The 23,898-nt window shown below is 43.2% G+C and overlaps 1 protein-coding gene across 2 annotated transcripts in view; it reads right to left on the minus strand.

The window, feature by feature from the left end:
- The window catches only part of mcc (MCC regulator of WNT signaling pathway), a 63,728-nt gene that overhangs the window by 19,334 nt on the left and 20,496 nt on the right, over positions 1 to 23,898 (minus strand). For both annotated transcript variants that reach the window (XM_080726564.1, XM_080726565.1), the window contains exons 2-9: positions 22,913 to 23,026; positions 18,343 to 18,485; positions 16,197 to 16,339; positions 14,148 to 14,311; positions 13,182 to 13,388; positions 7,333 to 7,479; positions 6,355 to 6,444; positions 358 to 506 (exon numbers count right to left, since the gene is read on the minus strand). In XM_080726564.1, the coding sequence (XP_080582690.1) occupies positions 358 to 506; positions 6,355 to 6,444; positions 7,333 to 7,479; positions 13,182 to 13,388; positions 14,148 to 14,311; positions 16,197 to 16,339; positions 18,343 to 18,485; positions 22,913 to 23,026 (1,157 nt within the window). The remainder of the gene's footprint in view (positions 1 to 357; positions 507 to 6,354; positions 6,445 to 7,332; positions 7,480 to 13,181; positions 13,389 to 14,147; positions 14,312 to 16,196; positions 16,340 to 18,342; positions 18,486 to 22,912; positions 23,027 to 23,898) is intronic.

Here is a 23,898-nt window from a genome sequence, read left to right on the forward strand (position 1 = left end):
AGGAACAAATGCTACCTTTTTAACATTGTCCTGTTATAGCGCCACCAGCAGGTAGACTTTAGCAAAACACATTTTTGGAACACAATGCTTGAAATCATGCATGCAGCGTCCGATTGCCATGAAAGATCTAAGGTGAAGAACATATGCCACCCTTTTTACATTGGCCTATTATACAGTAGCACCACCAGGACGCACGGCCTGGTGGAGACCTGTGCTCGGAAGAGCACTGCTTCTAGTTTTGTACTGCCATGAGTGTGTTTGGGATGGGGGGGGGAAAAAGACATCTATATTTGTACAATTTATTTCTCAATGTGAAAATCAATAAAGACATGTTCAAAAACTTGGTATGGTGGTCACCTGTTGAGCCTCTCCGTCTCCACTTCAAACTCACGGATCTTGCTCTCGGAGATGGCCGAGCCGTGGGAGTACAGGGTCTGGAAGATCTCCTGGATGTTGGAGCAGTCCTGCAGGGAATGGGCCAGGTGCTCCGCCACGTTACTGGACACCTGAACACAGCCACAGCACAACAATTACATCTAGATCAGGGGCTCTCAAACCTTTTTAGGCCGTGACCCCCAAAATAAACATATTTGAACTGGGGACCCCCTCCCTGACAAGCACTTGGAATTGTAGGTATTACATTTAATGTGACTCGGTTCCACAGATAAATATTGTGAAAATAGACAATCTATATGCTCACAACGCCCTGCGTTGCGAGGCGTTGTGAGCATGTAGATCGTCTATTTTCACAATGTCCGCAGCGCGAGGCGTTGTAAGCTTGTAGATCGGCTATTCTTGGCTAATGTTCCACACAGATTCAAGAGGTCACACAAAGATTTGGAGGACCCCCTGTAGTAACTCTGAGGACCCCCTAGGGGTCCCGTATCCCCTGTTGAAGACCCCTGTGTTAAACACAATCCTCTTTTCGTTAAGAAAGAGCCCAACTGGTACACACTGTTCATACAAGGCATACAGGCAACACTACTACTTCCTTTTGCTATCCTCACCCAAAGTATTCCCCATAAAAAGTGTCATTACTCATGTACATGTTACCATGCCCATGCGGTTTAGATTACAAGTTTGACTTTACTTAGCTTGTGTTGGCAAAACCACCATAAAACCTATATAAACAAAGAAAAAAGTCAAAAGTCAAACTTTTTCTAGGATTCTGGGAGCCAAATATGTTAACCCATTTAGAACTGAGGCCAATTCTAAAAACCTTTTTTTAGAAAACACATATATATGCTATTATAACATAGCGACATCTAAAATGACACTGGTGCTTTCCCGGATTGAATGGGTAAAATAGTTATTGTGGTATTGTGATTATTTGTATTACTATTTTGAGCTATGTATACTGTGCATCACTATGTGAAATGCAATGCCTATTTATATACAATTGCCATTATGAGATTATATTATTTTGAAGTGTGACCCGATTGTTCTAAATAGGTTGGACCGCCCATTTAAAATAGCCTCTCTCTCTCGAAAGATAATCTAATGAAGGTCTGTGGACCAAAATGTTGTAATTTCCATTTAACGTTGTATTTGCATTTGAAGACAGTATGCAGGAGTTTATTAAACACAAACTGATACAGCAGGCTAACAAACTCATTAGTAGGAGCAGCTGCTTTTCAGTTTTACAGTAGCCTACATGCTTTGCGTTGAACAGCATTAACTGGACAATAGTGTGGATGTATGCAAGCGGATTATCCTGGGTGGGATAAGGGGGGCAATGGGCGAGCATGTGTGTATGCAGTTATGTGAGTGAGTGCGTACGTGGGGGAAGGGATAGGCTGGAATATGGTACAGCACAGAGACAGACAAGAGGGGTGGGAGAGAGAGAGAGATAGAGCAGACAGAGGGAGAGAAGGCTGCTATGCATGCAACAGTGGTCACCAGTCCAAACACTGCGTGCGTGCGTGCGTGCGTGCATGCGTGCGTGCGTGTTTATTAACCACTTAAGCCCAATTGAATTAGGGATGTGCCGAATACAAAATTCTTGGCCGAAACCGAATACCGAATACTGGAAACATTCCGCCGAATACCGAATACCGAATAGCCGAATAATACATGTATATAATGTATTTTGTATAATAAATGTTTGTACCATTGCTGTACCTTTGTTGTAAAGCTACCTGATTATGGCAACACCTAACTTAAATAATAATCACCATATGGTTCCATAAAACATTTATTTCTCACTTTTGAATGCACACATAACAAAATAAAATATTTTCTCTTTGCAATGTTAGCATAAAACAAAGTCAAAATAGTGCAACTATTTCTGTAGTATCCTACAGAGATAAAAGTGCATCAGAACAAGGTGCTTAAAACTGCAGAATGATCTAGGCCTACAACAAAATACTATTGTAAACACAAGGGCTGTAACAGCCAGGCCTTCAACAACAAATGCACATACTGTATGTTGCAAAATGATCTAGGGCCCAGGGGTCCTCAAATACAAATCTTGAAGGTCCAGAAATATTTTTTTGAAACAGGTCCGGGTCCGAAAAAAAGGCGAAGGCGAAATAAGGCGGATACATTTATACAGTATGTACTGTATGTATGTATGTTTATTATAATCATTAGAATTGTTTATTTTAATTATTATTATTATTATTTGGAACTTTGGAAATCTCAGTTGGAACTGTTACCCCTGCTACCCGATGCTGGATAAGCGGTTGAAGATGGATGGATGGATGAATGGATAATTATTTATGCATGTAGAGTAGGCTACATTATTTACATTTATTGTGTAGCAATAAAACACTGGCTTATAGTTTAATTATTGGAAACTAAAGAGCATAAATGCAATATTAGGCTTGTCGTTCAGAATGGAAAATAAAGTGGAACTTAGCGTGAGGGGGAGAGGATTACTTGACATTCAGTTAGTTGACACACGTACTGCACAAGCCAGACTGTGCTGATTGACTATGTCAAATGACCAGTCAAATCAGGGTCAACGAGTCATAGTTATTAACCTAACACAGCCTAGGATAGCTGGCAATAATATGCGACGACACATCACATTGTTAAAGACGCATCATCACGCATCGCGAGTTTCGCGACCATTTCTCGTCTAATGCAAGCAGTTGGAGCCTTACATCGTGGATATTAATGTGTTGCTGTTGTCCTCTCCAATTGAACAGCCAAAGGTAGAAGATCTCTAAGTTATTAATCCAGTGGGAGCAATGGTTTCCAAGAGGTTTTAGCAACTTTTTTAAGGCAGCGAGCGGCATGAGTGTGTGAAGAGGGGAGGGGAGGAGGGAGCAGCATGGAGAGCAGACTGCGTCGGACTCGGAGGGAAGGAAAACCTTTGATCTACAAGCCCACAGCACGTTGCACCCGCGACGCTTTGTGGGCTTGCAAATTGGCGTAGGGGTGTGTCTTGTGAGCCTGTGTATGTGTTTGAGCGAATGAGCACATACACACCACCCACGCACACACAAACACACATCACACACAGTCAGTCCGATCGTCAGATACAACTATGCGGAGATTTCTCAGAAATGTGCCGCGGTCCGGACGGAGGTGCGCCGCGGTCCGGACATGGACTGCGGTCCGCCTATTGAGGACCCCAACTAGACCCCTGTCCTTCACACTATTCGGTGCTCAACTATTCGGTTTTAAAAGCTATCCAGCCGAAAACCGAAAATGCATTTTTAGCCATTTTCGGCCGAAAATTTTCGGTGCCGAATATTCGGCCTCATCCCTAAATTGAATATAACATACAATGGAGTTACACGAAAATAGCCAATCTACAAGCTCTCAGTCTCTTGAAAATGTTCAAGGTTAACTTCAAAGTAATCCTTGTGTTGTGCATCTTATATCTACTTAATATTCTCATAAAGTACAATTATTCTGACGCCGTCTTGAAATTTCCCTCTGGGATAATAAATCAGGTTTGGTCTTATCTTGATGTGAGTGGCATGTGATTGGTCGGGGCTCTGTCCTGGCTGTCTTCATTGTGGCGAGCCATTTAAAGCAGCAGAGCACTGCTTTACAACTCAGTGACTTAGCAAGGACTTAATCTGGAGGGAAGTGGAACGGTGCTCGGCGAGACGAGAAGCTTATCTGTTGCTGCTGCATTCCATCAGATAACGCGCCACTCATACTTCTCCGAGCGATGGTGTCGCGCGGCGAGAATAGCTGGCCTACAAGCACTCACAAGGCGACGCCTTGTGAGCTTCATCAGATTTTAGTGTTTGCAATTCAAACATAGCACTTATTCAAGCTCACAGCGAGCTTGTACGTCTGCTATTTTCATTTAAGTGTTTATATGTAATTTTGAATTATGAAAGAGTTTGAGAACTACTGATTTAGAAGGCATTTGTGGAATTGGCTTCAGGTCTCCTCAGTCCTCTCACAGGAATGCCCTCTTCTCTTAGCCTGGCGTAGACAGACTATATAGCAGTCAAACTAATATATAGTCTGATGCTTTCCCATTCAGAAACTAATTCCATGGGAGGTTAAAAAAACGATTCCAAACTAACATCCCCACCTTGTTTTAACATGGGTGGATTGTTTAGCTGTGCTAGGCTATTCTTCTCTACCCCTCTTCTCCTCCTCCTCCTCCTCCTCCTCCTCTCTCCTTCAATCCCTCCTTCTTTCCTTCTCTGCCACCTCCTCTATGTCCCTGTCCTCTGCCCTCCTGACATCGTTCTCCTCTTTACCTTCCCTCCTCTTGTCTTCCTTCTCCTCCTTTCCTATCCCATCCTCTGCTCTCTCCCTCTCTCCCCCCTCTCGTTTCTGTAATCTATTTTAGGAACCGTGGTTTCTACTGAAGGACTGACACGTAGTTTTGTTGGCTGGAGGGCTTCCCGGAACAGGCAAGAAATAAGAGCCCCCGGAAAACATTAGGATTGATTTTCCATCACAAACACACATACATGCACAGTCGCTCGTGCACACACGCACGCACACACACGTCAAAAAGTTCTACAAAGAAAAGCTATTTCAGGGCATTTCGACAGAATATACAGTTTGTGGTCATGTGTGTGGCCGCGGACCCCTATTATTTGAAAATATAAATATAATATAAATAATCTTTTCCTTTCCTATTTTTTCACAATTTGTTAACTTTCCCAGAGTGACAGTCGACAGCAAGTCATTCTGAGACTTCTAAGTGTTCAATGGAGCTAGAACACACACACACACACACACACACACACACACACACACACACACACACACACACACACACACACACACACACACACACACACACACACACACACACACACACACACACACACACACACACACACACACACACACACACACACACACACACACACACACACACAACCTCCACACAGTGTTTGTCAGCTGAGTCACCGAGGGTTTGGAGGAATGGCTTGTGAACAGTGATGATACAACTTTGATGCTCATGTATCTGCTCAGCTTACAGGGGACACGTGAAGGGCAACCAAACAGGAAGGAGGCAACCAAACACTGATGATGATGACGACGATGGCCGTGCTTACACTACTCGTCCATGTAGACTGTGCTACCGTTTGGCTGCCCGATGCAATGAGAGTGATGTACCTAATGGTGGTATCTGTGAATGATGCTTTCCTCCAGTGTGGTTGCGTTTACTGAGACCCTGCACTCTGTGAGAGTTAAGCTCCCAGCTGCATTGTTCCACATGTTAAGAGAACCTTCTCAGTAGGTGTGACTGACTGGATGAGTGATTGTCTGCAGGAGAGCTGCAGCAACTGTCAGCACCACCAACTGTCACAGGAAAAGTGTCAATCTCTCTGGCTTCCATGACGAATGCAAACCTGCACGCTAATTCTCCTGTCTTATCCAAATTAAGGCAGTGCTTTGACAATAGCGCTTGCCATGAAAGCATCATTGACTGATCTTTTTCCCCCCTTTACTCCCCATTTAGTCGTTATGCCAATGTCATCACTGCTAACTCCTACAGTTGGTCCTGGGGAGATCACCAAAGAATAAATGTGTCTCTTCCAATACACGAGTCTTTTTCACCTGACAGTGTAGGAGTTTCACCGGGAAGTCGCTAGTGACGCAACAGAGATTGGCCTCCGTGTCCAGCATCCCACCTGTGAACACGGCTAAATGTGTGCACCATGGAGGATTTAAACCCCTAGTCTCTGTGGTGGTGGGCACTGGGCACAGTGGGCAGGGAACCCTATGCCCCGAGACACATTAACTTAATGACAGTACGATCCTTTTTGCACAAATGCTCAGTTGTTCAGGTTATTTAGCTACTTACACTGATTGATCATGACACTTTATTGTTCAAATGACCTTTCCGGATTATGTCATGCAAGCACTTGGCACACGCACACGCACACGCACACACACACACACACACAGAAGTCTTACCCCTATACTGCTGATCTCCGAGCCCAGCACAGGCCTCTCTGTGGATGAAGACTCACTACGTGTTTTGGACAGCTTCACTCTCTCTGCCACCTGGTGAGCAGCACAACACAACCAATCACACATCTCCCCAAAACAACACTGTGACAAATATAGCGAGGGACATAGAAAGGAGGAGAGAGAGAGAGAGAGAGACACAGCAGGGTGAAGACAGCAAACAGCTAGAACACAACTTAGAATTGTGTCCTGACATTTGTATCCCAATATTACATTCAATCATAAATGTCTTGATATTATCTGCTTCTCTCTACTGCCCCAGAATTGGACAATTCACGAGCACATGGCGGACACATGTTTACTGTAGATCCTTTAATAAGAGGATTGCTATTATATTATGTATTGACTTGGATAATTGTATATATTGCCCCACCCTTTAAAATTGAGCGGTGCAAGTGTGTGTATTGCGTATATATACACTTAATGTAAAATGGCAGTGATGACAAGCACGTTGCACACATAAGATGTCAAAGGGGGATCAAGCCCCTACCCTTTTACCCGTCTGTAAAAAGTGCCCCCTCTTCAGTCCAGACCATGAATACAGCATTTACTATTGGTCAAAGAAATACTAATGCACCCTTTCCATGCTGTACCCAAAGGCAGCATTCAAGAGAATTGCCTTTTCCTAACTCTTCTGAACTTAAATGCAAATTGCCTCTTATGTAGAAATCCATGCCGTACACTGCATCTCCAGTAAAGGCTACATTATACTCGCGTTTGGCGTACAGGCACCAACAATAACTGATCTACAAGCTCACAACACATCGCAGAGCTATGGCATTGTGAGCTTGTAGATCAGCTGTTTTCGGGCTAGAAATGTCAAAACAAAATTCCAGACAAAATATTTAGAAAATATCAGGCCCTGCCCCTCTACCATTCTCTGCGCGTCCCTGAGTGGTGCATACTGTATGTGCTAGTCTTTACCTTGGCTACAGGGACGTCATTGCTGCTACTGCTGGTACTTAGCTCTCCGGTACTGGGGTTGATGGGGCGGGAGACGCCTGTCAAACGACCCGGGCTGGACGGGCCTCCCACCTGAGACGTCTGGAGGCGAGTCTGCAGCTCCCGCACCTGGCCAACGATACACACACACACTGAATTTCTGCTTTGATGCTTACATGTAGACAGTAGTACTAGGAATACTGACTCTTAAGTCTTCTGGTGTAAAAGTCCTGCTGTGACTGGCAGAACCTCGGATATGCGTACATACAGTACACTGTATGTACAGAATGTACACTGTGTGCATGGGCTGAGTCAGTTCTATACGATCCACCTGTCAACTACTCAGACAGCCATGAATCATTACGTGTAGGATTTTGTTAGGTTCAAATACCACCCAAGTGGAAAAGGCGGCACTCCAAAGTAAAGGATGCAAGACTGGCTCAGTTACACACTCTTATTTATTGAGAACGCTTGACGTGTTTCAGCCTCAGCCTTCCTCAGAGCAGATTTAAATAAGCTATTTTTTTTTATCTGAGCCAGTGCATCCTTTATTTTGGAGTGCCGCTTTTTCCAATTCGGTGGTATTTGATGCTAGTTGTATTTATATCCGAGCACCCACTGCATAAACAAAAAGGCATGCAGAGGAAGCGCACCTGCTTATTTTCTTACATGTAGGATTTTGTTGTTTGTTGAAGCACGGGACTGTGGTGACTTATTCAAAACAAAACACCTGAACTGCAAGGACAAAAACAATAACCTACACGTAATCATTTAACTGTAATTTTGTCTCTGTAAAAAGAAACGGTACCATAATGTAACTGATTTCAGTCAGTAAACATTCGCCCTTCTTGCCGCATAGGTCTGTTCTCTACTGATATTAACCTTCAACCACTTGAACCCTCTGGTCATGTTATAATAGGTGAACATTCTGCGAAATTAGACAATCTACAAGCTCACAAGCCTGGTTAACGTATATGGTTTAATTCGTTAATAATTCACTTTAAAAACTCTCTTCAAGCGACACAGCAAAGAAACTACTTTTCTTGAAGAATAAAAATAAATGCATTTAACCATTGAAGTAAACAGACAAAATACATCTCTAGCTAGTAGGAGTGCAAACAGGAAATGTATTTGCCTTCGTAGAGGTCTTGTGCTCTACTGAGAGCTTTCTGTATATGCTTCTATTTATGTGCACCTAAATAACCCACTTTCCAACATCTTCATTCTATGTGCCCACAAATAAATAGATGTTCTATGTTTTCTCTCCAGCTATATAGGGATATAAAGTGGTTTACTTCAGGGGTAAACTGGAGAGAAAAGAGTACACTGGTGTGAGAGGAGGCCTGGAGGAGGAAGCAGGAGATAAAGGAAAGAGTATTAAGATAGTGATCGCGTCTTAAACCATTTAGAACGGGTACACATCATTGTGTATCATTATTTTATGCTTTAGCTATTGAAAATCAAACCCAAGTTTGAAGTGAGCGGTGGTGTGTGTGTGTGTGTGTGTGTGTGTGTGTGTGTGTGTGTGTGTGTGTGTGTGTGTGTGTGTGTGTGTGTGTGTGTGTGTGTGCGCGCGTGCGTGCGTGCGTGCGTTGCTCACCCAGGTGTGTGTGTGTGTTGGGGGGGGGGGGGGCGTGCACCCGTGTGTGTGAGAGTGTGAGCCATACTTGCTCACTCAGGCCAACACTGCTATTGTAGTTGATGCTCAGGGCAGACTAGACTCAACAGCACCTCTCTGGTCACACAGGGTACTCAGGCTACATACACCAGAGGCTACATACAGACAGACACACACACAGACAGACACACACGGATACACACACGGCCACGCTATGGAGACGGTGTGACCACCGCTCAAAAATCGTGAAAATTAGAATTTTGACCCAATTCTATAAGTGTCTTTTGAATCCTTCTAAGATTTTTTGAAAAACCCTATGTTTCTATGTCAGCAATCTGGCTAGCCATCATCAAAGAAAAGGTCCTTTTCACTTAAATGGAGCTCAGTTAGTCTGTTCTTGAGAGACTACTATGTCAGTGGTTCTCAAACCTTTTCATGTGAACGACCCCCAAAATGATATTTATTTGGCCACGGACCCGCATCTCAAAATATTTAGTTCCAGGGACCACCCAGAAGCAAAATTTGAGTTACAAACGTTCGCTTTAAAAATACATACATTCAAAGATTCTTGGCCTTGTCGTGAAAAGACATTTTCACGACTTTTTCAAAAATAGCAGATCTACAAGCTCTGTGTAGATCTCTGTGAGCTTGTATATCTGCTATTTTTCACTGGTTAAAGCATTCAATAATTCTAGGCCTAAATGGCTTAAACGAATCATCCACAACTTCTGAATGTGAACGCTATGCTAATGATTTGCTAGAGGACCGGGGAGAACATTTTCCAGCTCTGCTGTAGGCAGCATGTGCTAATGCTCTTGTAAATATACATGTTATTCTTAACTTTAGCAAAGCCAATCTGGGCATCAACGAGTGAAGACCACATACCTTCTCAGTGGGGAAAAAAATAAAAATTTGCATAGACTGGGTACACATGAGTGGTTCAAACTCAAGACCTCCTCCATAGATGTATGGAGAGGAGAGGGGGGACTGCATAACTCATACATTTCAACATAACTCATACAGACTCATATGCAGTAAAATTACAGTAAATTTATACATTTGTAACTAGCAGGTCCTTTTGGTTACTTTTGTACACTTTCAGAGTTTAAGTCGCAATCCATAATTCTTTATGAATACAACTTTTTTTTTTGTGTATCCTTATTTTAATCTGTATGGTAGCATATGTTAATACATTAGGACTAATAGCCAATACAGTGTTTGGAGGTGCCCACCCTGCACTTCTATTGAGACATTTAGATCCTGTGGTCCTGTTTTACTGTGTGTTAAATCCTGACCTTAGATGGAGCCAAGACCATTGGCAGCCTGACAGAGGACAGTCTGTGCATGTACCTCCCTACTCCTAACCAGGGGCGTCACAAGGGGGGAGTGGGACTGAGTTACTAGGGCCCAAGGTGGAGGGGCCTTCATTATTTTATACATTAGCTATTGAAAAATAGCAGATATAAAAGCACACAGCGTGAACTTTGCTTCTGGGGGGGTCCCTGGAACTAAATATTTTGAGATGGGGGTCCGTGGCCAAATACATATCATTTTGGGGGTCCTACACATGAAAGGGTTTGAGCACCACTGACATAGAAACATAGGTTTTTCAAAAAACCTTAGAAGGATTTGAAATATTCAATGACTAGCACAAATCTTCACGATTTTTCAAAAATAGCAGATCTACAAGCTAGCAGCACGGCACTCGGTGCCGCACTGTGAGCTTGTATATCTGCTATTTTTCAATAGTTAAAGTACCCAGGGAGCAGAATTTGGTGCGACAACCCTGGTTTCAAGAGTGGAAAGAAGAGAAGGAGCGTGTTATTGGGAAAGGAAGGAGAGGAGATGAGAGGTAACGGCGATGAGAGGACCTGGGCACAGCGGAACGATTTAGTCTGACAGACAGCAGAAATGGAGGGAGACTGATCCAAAATGTAAAAGAGAGGGAGCGAATGCGGCCATGAAGAGGTCCTTTGAAGGAGGCACGGATTTCCCTGTGCTCTCCTGCCAAATGTATGCAGAGCCCCACCTCTGCCCAAAAAACTGCTGCTGGCCTGTGTGCTGGCCTGTCCTGTGCCCAAGCTCACCAAACGCCTTCGGAAAAACAGCCGGAGAAATGAAAATGATAGGTTTGTGCTTAGGCGTGGGATATATAGGCTCAGTAATTATGTAACCTGGGACTTCCTTGTAATTTCCCGGTTTCAAAGACAAAAACTGGGACTGTGCCAGTGCTACTGAGAATGTGGATGAGGTGTGTTTTGACTTGCTTGTGCACCTGCTTTATGAGGGGGATTAACACTCTTTGCCCAACACATAGATCCATTCTCGCTTTTCATGACACGTCTTCGCTCTTAGCGTGGCATTTATGTTGACAGTCCTTCAAACGTTCACCAACACACAGGGATGCGATGTGACTACCTCTGGTGCAATACACGATATAAAGCCCATACAATATCATAGACAGACCACAGACTAAATACAAACAACTGCTAAAAATAGTGCCAACGGTGGGATTCTTTTACGCCAATATGTCAACGTGAAATAAAATAAAAATATGAGACAGCCTCGACTACAGGCTACTGTAGGTGTTGTTAGCACAAGCACTATACCGTACATGTACCAGTACTGAGCCCTGAGGATAATTGTACAATATGAAGGCAGTTTGTGTCAGGACATAAGAATTGTAGCCTTTAATAATCACCCTACAGTTGGTCCCGTCTGTGCTGTTAACAAACTGCTGATTGTGCAGGAGAAAACACCCAACTGTGCAACTACGGTAAAATAGACAAAATCTTTATTGTTAACAGAGAATGTCGGAATTTCAAGGGATTAACAAGATTAACGAGGTGTCGAGACACAAATCAAAGCAAATCCTACCATTGAGGAGCCTTGAGATAGGATTGTATGCGTTTTCTCAATTAAGAGAATGGTTTCATTAAAGGATTTGTGTTTTATTAAGCCTCAACATTTGCACTGTGGACATTAAATCTATTTAAGTTCAAAAGTCCACAGTAAAATCATGTTCATTTAACTCTGAATGTACAGATTTGCAAGGGTCCATTTCTATGCTGTCAGAGTTTCAGAGTAAAAGCCAAGTCTAGTTTTTAATGAAATCACATGAAACTCTAAAATAGCCCAAATTAAATTGGGTCATAAAACCCACATTTCTCAGGATCAGATCACATTTTCCATCGCCCCTTGACATTTTATGTTAACCTCTCATTCAGAGCTAGGCTGGCTTCAGGGACACTCCCAACCATTTGACCCAGTGCATCTCGGGACCTAATCACATTAGAGCCCTAACAGGCTTCCGTGGACCCTGGGAGATGGGAAGATTTGATTATGTGCCTAACAGCGCTCTCAACGTATTGATTTAGCCGGGCCCACTTGTCTGGGTTCCAACAATAGAAGTTGATTACCAATGTTCAAATTCAATGGCTTCATTCTTGGCCTTGTAGATATATGGATGTTTCTGTTGCAAACTGTGGAAGAGTATGTGAATAGAAATGCTGTGTTTGTCCTAGCAGTACAGAGCCTCGCTCCTATATAGACAATATTGGGATCAGTGTTGGAAGAACGTGACACAGGTGGAAGCTCTCAGCCTCCCTCAGCCCTGTCAAATGAGGTCATGCTCCCTGAAAACTGGGATTGCATCGACAGTCTGGAGATGCACAGAAACAACACAATATGCAAGCTGTGCAACCGTGTACTGTATCACGGTATGGTAGGGTGGAAACATGATCTGTTTCACTGAATATGCCATATACTGTGGGAGAAGCACTGTGCCTTCAGAGACCCTCCCTTAATGAATCAGAAATTAACACATATTTGGATTGCCTGAGAAGGTAATTTACCACTTAAGCCCTACAGTATATACTATGTTAACTGGGTTCCCAAAGGGTCTGTACTTTTTTTCCCCTTACTTTTCCCCCCTCTACACCAAACCTTCTCATCAAAAGTAAAAGATCTTTCAAGTTCACAGCTTAATGTAGATCTTCTATTTTCACAGAGTGTTCGCCTACTATGACATGACCAGAAAAAGGACGCTGGGGTTTTGTGTTAAGACAGGAACAAGGCTCAAAATCTAAACTTTCGATCTAGTGATCGTCTCGTGAAACTCACAATTCAGTTAAAGCTGTGGCAACATTGATTCCAATCCAATCACGGACATTAATGGGCATATGGCACAAACACACCCTCTGAGGTCACGCACCCGTCGTCGTAGTCGATCCCGCTCCTCCCTGACGGCGTTCATGGAGGCCTTGGTGCGGTTCAGGTCCTCCTCCTTGTTGCACAGCATGGCCGTCAGACTCTCGTTCTCCTCCTTGAGGCTGGCCAGCTCCCTCTCCCAGCGGAACCTCTCCTCTGCCAGGCTGGGGTAGAAGTCCCGACCCAGGGCGCCCTCGATCTCCTCCACGGTCTGGACCAAACAACATGGAATTAAAGCAGTGGTTCTCCACCTTTTCAGGCCACAACCCCCCCAAATGATCATATTTTAACTGGGGACCCCCATCCTGACGAGCACTAAGAGTTGAGGCATTACATTTGTATAACATGGTTCTATTGTGAAAATAGAACATCTACATACTCACAACGCAATGTGAGGCGTTGTGAGCATGTAGATCTGCTATTTTCACAGTTTCTGCCTCTAATATTTGACAATTTGGCCAATGTTTAATTTTACATTTTAGAGGTATTAAAAAGTTCTTAAATTGTCGATTTAGAAATGTGTAGATACCCTCCATACACTACACTTTATGTTGGTTTGTTTACTATTGAGAGAGAAAACAATGTTTCACATTAGCCAATCATCTAGGGATCCCCCAAAATAATTTGGGGACCCCCCTGTGGGTCCAGACCCACAGGTTGAGAACCACTGAATTAAAGGAGGAACAAGCACTAAGGGTCTCTCCAGGCAGAGCTAAAGTAAACTTGTGTCACTTATTGAATGGCCACCACTATAATACACCCCACTAATAACGCCATATTTTGGGCAACAAAGGCCTGGCAGTCCAAATCTGGTTTCCTATCCAGATCGGCTTTATGCATTTGAAACAAGGCTAAGGAATGTGATCGAAATCTGGATAGGCACAAATACTGTATCTGATTTGGGCCCCAATATGAGCATAGCCAGAATGCTGTAGTGATGTGTTGTCTGAGAGGCATGGGCCTACAGTACCTTGATGGCCAGGTCACAGTGCTCGCTGGCTGTGGTCAACTGCTCGATGTGGCGGTCCACCTCGGCCACAGACAGACTGCACGCACTCTTCTTTCTTCCACATAGCACGCTCTCCAGGCCCGTCAGCACCCGCTGGAGCTCCGAGTTCAGATCACTGCAGGTGTCTGTGTGTGTGGGAAGAATCAGGGCATGAGTGAATGAGAACCTTCTAGGACTGTTGTTGTCCCAACTGAATCTTCTCATGCTAAGGATGAACCCACATACAGTATGTCTATAGCAGTGGTTTTCAACCAGTGGTCCAGGGACCACCAGTGGTCCTTGAGGGGGTTCCAGATGGACCTTATAGATCTTTAACTCTTACGGCCCGGTCCATTTGGTTTCATTTTACGTTCTCAATAGTTAAATTATTGTTAAATACCTGCATTTACAAGAAGTCTACACAATTAGAAAATGTAGAAGAATTGTTATTTTGATCAAAGTTTGCCCGTTATCTCTCCTATGGTACCAACATCAATACAACATGGAATTGTGGACAAAATCTTATCCAATTGATTAAAAAAAAATCTTCTACGTTTTGGGATAAGTGATTATTAGCTGTAGTTAGCCAATGATATGGTACTTATTGTGATCTAATATACCAGTACCCACATAACATTATTCACAGAGGTTTTTTCTAACCCAAATATGCATAGCACAGAGAATGAAACAGACTGGAATATTTTATTTGTGATGTGTAAATATCAATCAGTTTACTAGTACTGTGGCTAAACAAGCCGCTTGTCAGTATTCAACTGCTCAAGCCTATCAAGGCTTCAAAGAAAATGAACCTGTGTCGCCACTTGTCGTGCAGCTACATTTTCAGATGTAGCAATAATCTAAATTGGTGCAAGTCTCCCACTTTGCCACAACGGAGCAGGGGGTAAAAGTGGCAGCTTTTGCCAACGATGCAGAAGTGCATAATTACTGCAGAGGAAGGACATGTGACAACTGACAGAAGATCAATCTCTCCTTTTGAAAGGCTGTGTAAATGTGCGTGCGTGTGTGTGTGTGTGTGTGTGTGTGTGTGTGTGTGTGTGTGTGTGTGTGTGTGTGTGTGTGTGTGTGTGTGTGTGGTGTGTGTACAGAGCAGCAGGGTTTGGAGTGGCACATAGTGACCGTAGGGCTTGCTCTCAGGGGTGGCAGGAGGCCTGCAGGGTAATAGATGGTTTATAACAAGCAGCTGGCACACTGCTCTGAATCAGTGTCGTCCAGTGTAAGCATAACCATGTGTGCAGACTGTGCACGCACGCTCACACTGGTATGACTGCAGTGGGAGTGTTTTAGTCACACTGCCACTTCAGCTGAGTCATGAGCAAAAAAAAAAGAAGCCTGCCAACTTGAGAGTAGTGCTTGAAGTCATTCCTCTGCACAAGTCATTTCGCTGCGCTATTGTATTAGTGCAATAGCTGAACTCCATATTGCTTCAGTACCCTGGCCATTTGGCATGACTTGCGTGCCTCACTGCCTACCTACAAAGCACACTGCATTTGTATAGCATCCTTTGATTTTGATTTTATTTTATGATTATCATCCTGCAGAGCAAGAATAACCCTCCTTGGTGCTGCAGGCTGTGTGGCTGCCTTCAGAACAGAGCAGGGTAACCGTAAACTCAGTGTTCATTGTCTGTGTTCAATGGCTCATTTACAGCAACCGTTATGTACTCCAATGGAAAAGCCTGCAAACTGAAGCTATGGCTAAAGACATTTTAACGTGCAATCATTCATCAGCAATCAAATAACATGTTTTATGACGTCCTTTTGCACTAATAACAATGCACAGTGAAATCCTGTCCATTTTGTATCCTTACCGGTCTGTAGTAGACAAGTCTTACAGCACACCACGCCTAGTACACTCATACACACTGTGATGTGTTCTGCATTTCTTTCAAATCTGCAACATTGATGTGCTTTTTTCTTTTTTTTGCACACTGCACTGCTTTTCATCTGCTGCATTATGCATATCTTATTAGCTGATTTGTATAGAACATTGTACAGAAACATGTGAACGTACCCATGTCGGCAGTGACCACTATGGAGGTGTTTTCAGGCAGAGAGAGTGATGTCCTGTCTTGGTCCAGGCTCCGTCCGTCTTCAGTGGCCTCCTGCTGGCTTTGGCTGAGCTCTGAGTGCAGCTCTGAAAACTCATCCTCCTCCCTGATGTGTCACAGCCAAGAAGGGGGAAAGGATCATACATTAAAGCTGTAATTTTGATGAATAAAAGTATGTTAATGTAATATATAACTAGTCCATCTGCAGTGGCTGGAGGTGGTCTCCCTACTCTTAAATTGAGAACTTTAGACCATGGTGTCACGTAGGTAGGGATGGAGCTCGTTCATTTTTATTCATAATGAGCACCTTATCGATCCTGCTTATTGAGCCGGGCTTGTATCGAACCCACTATTGAGCGTTTTCTTATATTTTGTGGAAAGACATGAGGCAAATTATGAACAGAACTGGTATCTTTTTTTATTAGCCAGTTGTTGTGACTGTGAGTTTGTGGCTGACCACCATGACAATTGACAAAAGTAACAAATATTATCATTAAATATAAATAAAACGGTCATTCATTAGTGTGCAATAAGTGTTAAATGGCTTTATATTATGAATAGTACCGTAATAATTTCTTGATCGCCTCTTGTCTTGATTGTTTAAACATGACGTCATGGGCCGCTATGCTCGATAACAAGCTTGATAAGCCCAAAGCGTATTGATACCGGGTACTCAATAAATGTGTTATCGGGTTTGTAGTGGGCCCTTGTTTCGAGCTCCATCCCTACAGGTAGGACACCTACTGGCTGTCATGTAGCTCAATACCTCCCCTGGAAAAGTGGGGATGCCTCTTGACTGAGCAGCCTAGGCTGATGTTGTTTTCTAGTTCATGTTGTCAAATAATGCAGCAGCAGACAGTACATCTTATAGTGCACTGTGATGCAAGGCTTACATCACAGTGCACTCTAAGGTGAACTGCTGCTGCGTAGCTTACATTGTCATCTCACATTCACCATACAGCTCCAGCTAAGGCCCTCAGTGTCTTGGTCAGGGGCAGTGACATACTGTACATGTATTTTCCAGCCAGCACATAATAATATAATACAATAATAAATGAGAAGCATGCATCTTTTTTTATTAGCTTTGAAAATGTTTGCCTCACAGCTCATCTGCACTGCACGCGATGCAAGCGATGAAATCTCATTAAAATACATTTGTTTCAATGAGGACTTCCTGATCTACCGCAAGCGACGTTGCGGCACGACGTTGCGGCACGACCGTCCACCCCTCCTGTTTTCGCTCGCAAAGTCTCTATTTGAGCGAAGTTTTCCCAGTGATGTCCATAGAGGTAAATGGCCGCCCCCCAAACACTTTTTTTAAATTATTTATTTATTTGATTGGTTCAGGCTACGTCGCAACGCAATGGCCAACGTTCCATATGCGGACAGTATTTCGCAGGTCATTGTGTAGTTTTTTCCCTCAGTCTACTCTACACCAAATCTCACCTACAGTATTATGACATGCCCAGATTAGGAACAATAGGATTCAAGTGGTTAACAGTATTAGCAGGAGTATTCGGAAACCCCATAAGAATGTATGGTATTCGTGCCAGCCCTAATCTCAACACATTGAAGCCGTGACACTGTTGAGTAGAACGGCACATAGTTTGTATAATAATAATAATAGCTGAAATTTATATAGCGCTTTTCTAAGTACTCAAAGTCACTTTACAAGAGTGTGTGGGTGCGTGTGTGTGTGGCAGATAAAAACAACAACTTTATTAGGGGAAAAAAAACTAGGATAAGGTAAGATACAATAAAAACAATAAAACAATAGTAGGTCCGAGGTCAGCTGGGAAAAGCAATTTTGAATAGGTGAGTTTTCAGAGCGGTCTTGAAGGAGGGAAGGGAGGGGGCGTCTCTGATGCATTTAGGGAGTTCGTTCCAGAGGGTGGGGGCGGCCACTGAGAAGGCCCTGTCACCCCAGGTTCGACGGTTGGTGTTTGGAACCTTGAGGAGGCCAGCCTCACTGGACCTGAGCGACCGGGTCGGGACATATGGCTCGAGGAGGTCGGAGAGGTATATGTTATGTTGTATATCAACATGGATTCATTATGGATTTAGTGGTGGTTAATAATATGATGATGTGAGTACTGTAAGAGTGTCTACCTGATGGAGTGGTTCTGCAGCAGTTCTATCTTCTTGTTGAGCTCGGCGATGACTCCGTGGAGCTCAGTGATGCGTTCCTCGTAGCGCAGAGTGGTCCGCTCCTGGACATCCTCGTGCTCGCGCATGAGGTGGGACTGCTCACACTGTGTGTACAACCAAAGGCACAGACACACATCCATGAAGAACATGCAAGTATTGCTTGACTGTGGATGTTGAGCAATGAGCCGTGGTTCTCCGTTTGACTGACATCACCGTATGATACGTCTGGGTTCTCCCACATTATTTCTCTTCTCTCGACTCCTACATTCAATCCCTCAATATACTGTGCGCACACCCCATAACCCAAACAGCACATAATCTGGAGCACATAAAAGTTTGAATGGGCAAGGACTAGTCTCAATAAATAAATAAAATAATTTTGATTATACCTGCTGCTACTTGTTTATTCACAATAATTTTGCGGAGGAAAATGGTTGATATATCGGTGATACTGATATATCATCCAGGTTTTAGTCAAGTTCCTCCTCCCTCATCTCAACAAACCATTTCTGCATGGGGGATCATGGTGGGGGGTTGTAATTCTGAAACCAGAAACTGCCATCCGCACACTGTTGCCACATAATTGGAAGCACACAATTGTCTAGAATGTCATTGTAAGCTGTAGCATTAAGATTTCCATTCACTGGAACAAAGGGCACTAATTAGAAACACTGATGGAGCCCTTTTCACAGATGTGTCAGGGTAAAGACAGCTTCTGCTAATTAAATTAATCCAGAGTCAACAGTACTGACAATGCTTGCTAACTGGTTCACCTACATCAAACATAGATACTATATCTTTCTTTTTTTCTTTCTTTGTTTTACTTACTTAGCCGCAGCTGTGTTTATCCTCTTCTGACAAAATAAAAAGTGTCACGGCCAACAGTATATACAGTATGTAGTTCACTGTACATTGTTCATTGTTCGATTTAAAGCTATGAGACTAACTAGTAAGACGCCTCAGGGCGACAAGTGATGTGGACATCAGGGATGTGGACATCAGGGATCTCCATATATGGGAATAAAAGGGATTTGTTCCCCTGGCATTACAGATGTAGGGATGTAAACATCAGGGATGTGGACATCAGGGATCTCCATATATGGGCATAAAAGGGATTTGTTCCCCCTGGCATCACAGGGATCACTCTAACAAGGCATCATTAATATTGATGATCAGGGAACTCCATATATGGGCATGAAAGGGATTCTGTTAGTGTGACATCACAGTGAAGCCAGAGCGTGATATCAGAGCGGCAAACCCATTCTGGTAGAGTGGTTCCCCTGACATCACAGTGACATCAGAGCATGATGTCAGAGCAGAGCAGCAAACCCACACATTTTTTGTGGTTAATGTGATGATCCTTTCCTCTGAGATTACATGTAGATCACCCATAGACACATCTACACGTCTACACAGACAAGCTGTGACGTTTCTCATGGTAAACTGCGACCTTTGGTCGCAATTATACTTTTCATTTTTGAGTGTGTGTGTGTGTGTGGGGGGGGATTAATTATATGATGACACATGACATAATACAACATCATTTGTTGAAATATTTAATATTATATAGTAGATATTCTAATGTTATGATATGCCATTATTTTAATATTACTACCGGTATATATATATTCTGTCCAATGTTAACTGGAACATATTCTGTAGTCTGTACCATGCTTTTGATGAATGTCCTTGGTAATAAACACATATCACTGTAGGACATCAACCCTGCTGGCGAATTTTGTAATTAACCTCCATTGTCCCTTTGTGTGCATGTGTGTGCGTGTGCGTGCGTGCGTACGTGCGTGCGTGCAGCCGTGCACTCTAGCAACATTGAACACCATGAGTTTCAGAATGACTTGCTTGCCTTGCATGTACATACATGTACAATAGATAACAGTATTAATGCTTTTTTTGCCAAATACATATCATTTTGGGGGTCCTTGACATGAAAATGCTTTGAGCACCACTGATAGAGTAACATATGTTTTCCAGAAAACTGTTAGGATTTAGACTGGTAGAATCAGCCTCAGGTCTTAATGGGTTAATGTAGAGTAGATGCAGTGTAAATGCTTTATAAGGTGACATCAATATTGACTACCAGGGATGTTGCTGTATTTGGAACATATGGAGGGGAGCATATGGGTGGTCTGGATATATCCAGTTAGCTGATCTGTGAAATTCTGTGCCTGCGTCAGCTATTCTGGCAACGTCCTTGAAAGAATTCCATCTAAAGAAGCTCAATTCACCGTAAAGTAATTTAACGGTAGGTTTATCAGTCACAAATGACTCACTACATTTTTGAGAACGCACACAACACTTGTTTGTTTATCTGACATTGCTTCAAGGCATTCTCAAGAGGCATTTCCTGCAGAGCAAGTACACAGAAATGATCTTTCTTGATGAGCAAAATAATGTATACCGTTGTATTTGATAGTTTGTCACTGTAGTCACAGCAGTTCTACAAAACGTCATTATCAAACCTGCTCTGCCATCTGACAGTGATTTACTGTATGTATGAAAGTGCGAGGCATCAAACGACAAACTGTTTTCACAGGAGAGTCTTCTATAGTACTCTGCTTCTGGACACAATGAGCCACAATATACAATAAAGTAGTGTACAACCAGACATCCATTATCTGATGGAATATAATTGATTTGCATCAATAGTGTTGCACTATTTAGTGTAATGATTATTGCGTGACAATACAACACAGTAATATAATACCAGTAAGACTCCCTAAGTCGTTGGTCGCTTATCTCCACAAATAGGCCAAAAGTTTGTTTTACCAATTATCAAGACATACGGGCAGTTGACAGTTTGCCATGGTTACTCATTGAAGTTGAATCTCCATATATGGAGATAACCTACGCATCACACTAAGTCTGACCTCACCAGCCCATATTTGGGCATGAGCAACTTATGTCTCCATATATGGAGATATGATGACATCACACAGTCCTCAGCCGATGATGTGGCGTGATGTCATACAATACACAAACGAGCCCTACAGTATAAAGGGGCAATTCTTGCCAGGAAATAAGCATTTCTTCGACTCAGACCTTATCGCCAGGGTTGGCTTATAGCAGCTGTCGGTAGGACCATATATGGATTCTGTTAGTGTGGATCTCCTAACAGGGCATCATCTGGGATACAATCCCTTTTATGCCCATATATGGAGATCCCTAACAGAATCCCTTTCATGCCCATATATGGAGATCCCTAACAGAATCCCTTTTATGCCCATATATGGAGATCCCTAACAGCATCCCTTTTATGCCCATATATGGAGATCACTAACAGCTAACAGAATCCCTTTTATGCCCATATATGGAGATCCCTAACAGAATCCCTTTTATGCCCATATATGGAGATCCCTAACAGAATCCCTTTTATGCCCATATATGGAGATCCCTAACAGAATCCCTTTTATGCCCATATATGGAGATCCCTAACATAATCCCTTTTATGCCCATATATGGAGATCCCTAACAGAATCCCTTGTATGCCCATATATGGAGATCCCTAACAGAATCCCTTTTATGCCCATATATGGAGATCCCTAACAGAATCCCTTTTATGCCCATATATTATGGAGAAATCCCTGCTCTGAGTATCTGACATCAGTGTGATGTCACCTGTTTATGCCCATATATGGAGATCCCTGCTCTGCGTATCTGGTTGCTATGGTAAACAGTTGGTTGCTAGGGTAAAAAAACATGGTTGCTATGGTAAACAGTTGGTTGCTAGGGTAAACAGTTGGTTGCTAGGGTAAAACCATGGTTGCTAAGGTGGTTGCTAACGTACACTAACAAACCAGCAACAACAGACTGTTGCCACAGCAACGTACACAAAGGTTTGTGTACACATGTGGTGTGATGTCATACTGATGCGGAGATATGAGCAGGGCAAAGGTGTGACGTGTGACGTGTGACCGACGGACGGACGGACGGACGGCCGGTGGAGGTTTTCATAGTAAACTGCTCCCTGACGGTCGCAACAACAAACTACGCCTTCCTTATGTGTTTAGTTTCTTTTACTAATAAGTCCCTTTTGTTGCGACTGTAAGTCACAGATTAGTATGTGAACGGTCAAAGCTTGTCCGTATGTATGTATCTCTGTCACGCCTGTCACTGTGGTTCTATGGGTTTGTCGCTCTGATATCACTGTGATGTCAGGGGAACCACTCTTAACAGAATGGGTTTGCCGCTCTGACATCACGCTCTGGCTTCACTGTGATGTCACACTAACAGAATCCCTTTTATGCCCATATATGGAGTTCCCTGATGTCACCAATATTAAGCCCATATCTAACAGGACTTCACATGGGAATGCCCATATATGGAGGCCACATCAGCCACATGCCACACTAACAGAATCCATATAAGGTCAAGACAGCTTTACAGGTGTAAATCAGTAGGTGAACTTCTCCAGATTTTACTGTGTGTGTATGATGTCTAATATTGTTGCAGGTGGACATAGTGAAGTAAACATTTGAATTGCCCCTCATACTTGGCAGTAAGGCATGCCTACCTGTGCTTTGGCCAATCTCTTTTCCAGCAGGTCTCTGTCTTTCTCTGTTTGCACCAGCCGCTTGTTGAGCTCCACCGAATCCCCATTTAATGAGACCAGGTTGGCTAGGTGAAGCTACGTGGAGAGGACAGGAGAGAGGAGAGGAATTGATCTTTGGTTAGTATGGATTTTATTTCCTTAATGAACACAAATACCCATGGACAAACCTTCCTTATACCATTGTTGCCTATTGAGCTTGGCACATTTCCTGGGGCAAGCTGCCCAGATCACTCATGTCACTCATACTACTTAGATTTTCCACTGTCCGCTACTAAGGGGCAGTTGCGATTTTACTGTCTTGTATTCCAAATGCTCAATGGTAAGTAGCCTACAACATACTTTCGGTTAATGTTTATGCTATGTGTATGCCTATGTTTTCCTAAATGTGTAAAGACAGTAGACTGCGTGAAGTGAGTGAGATGAAAAAACCTGGGTGAAATCATCTCAATAGTCAACAATGGTATAATTCCTTTTTTAAATCACTTGTTTTCATTTCAATCCAGAGAAAATATATGTGGCCAGACATAACCTTATGTACAATAAATAAGTTATAATTCAATTATTCCAAGGAGAGGGAATATAAAATGCTTCCTTAAATCATTTAAGAATTTCTCTAATTGTAAACCAAAAACCTAAGTAGGTCGGGAGTGGCTTATTGTCGGTATCAGCCTGTAACACACGGGAGTCTGTCTCCGTTACAATGCGCTAGACCCCTGGGAGATGGACTGCTGAGGTGGAGCGCCACACCTACCATCAGCTCCCAGTACTTGCCGCACGACTTGCCAAGCCCTGCTACTCATACGCTGAGTTGGCGGTGCCCGGAATCGAACCCATGACCTTGCGGTACAAAGGCGAGAGCTCTACCGACTGAGCTACCCGGGCAAAACCTAAGCCTAACAAAGAAATAAAAAATCCTGTGCTCATGTGGATAAGAGGAAATAATAAAT

This window comes from Nannobrachium achirus, assembly GCF_963921795.1.
Source record: "Nannobrachium achirus genome assembly, chromosome: 5".
Classification (NCBI taxonomy): Eukaryota; Metazoa; Chordata; class Actinopteri; order Myctophiformes; family Myctophidae; genus Nannobrachium; species Nannobrachium achirus.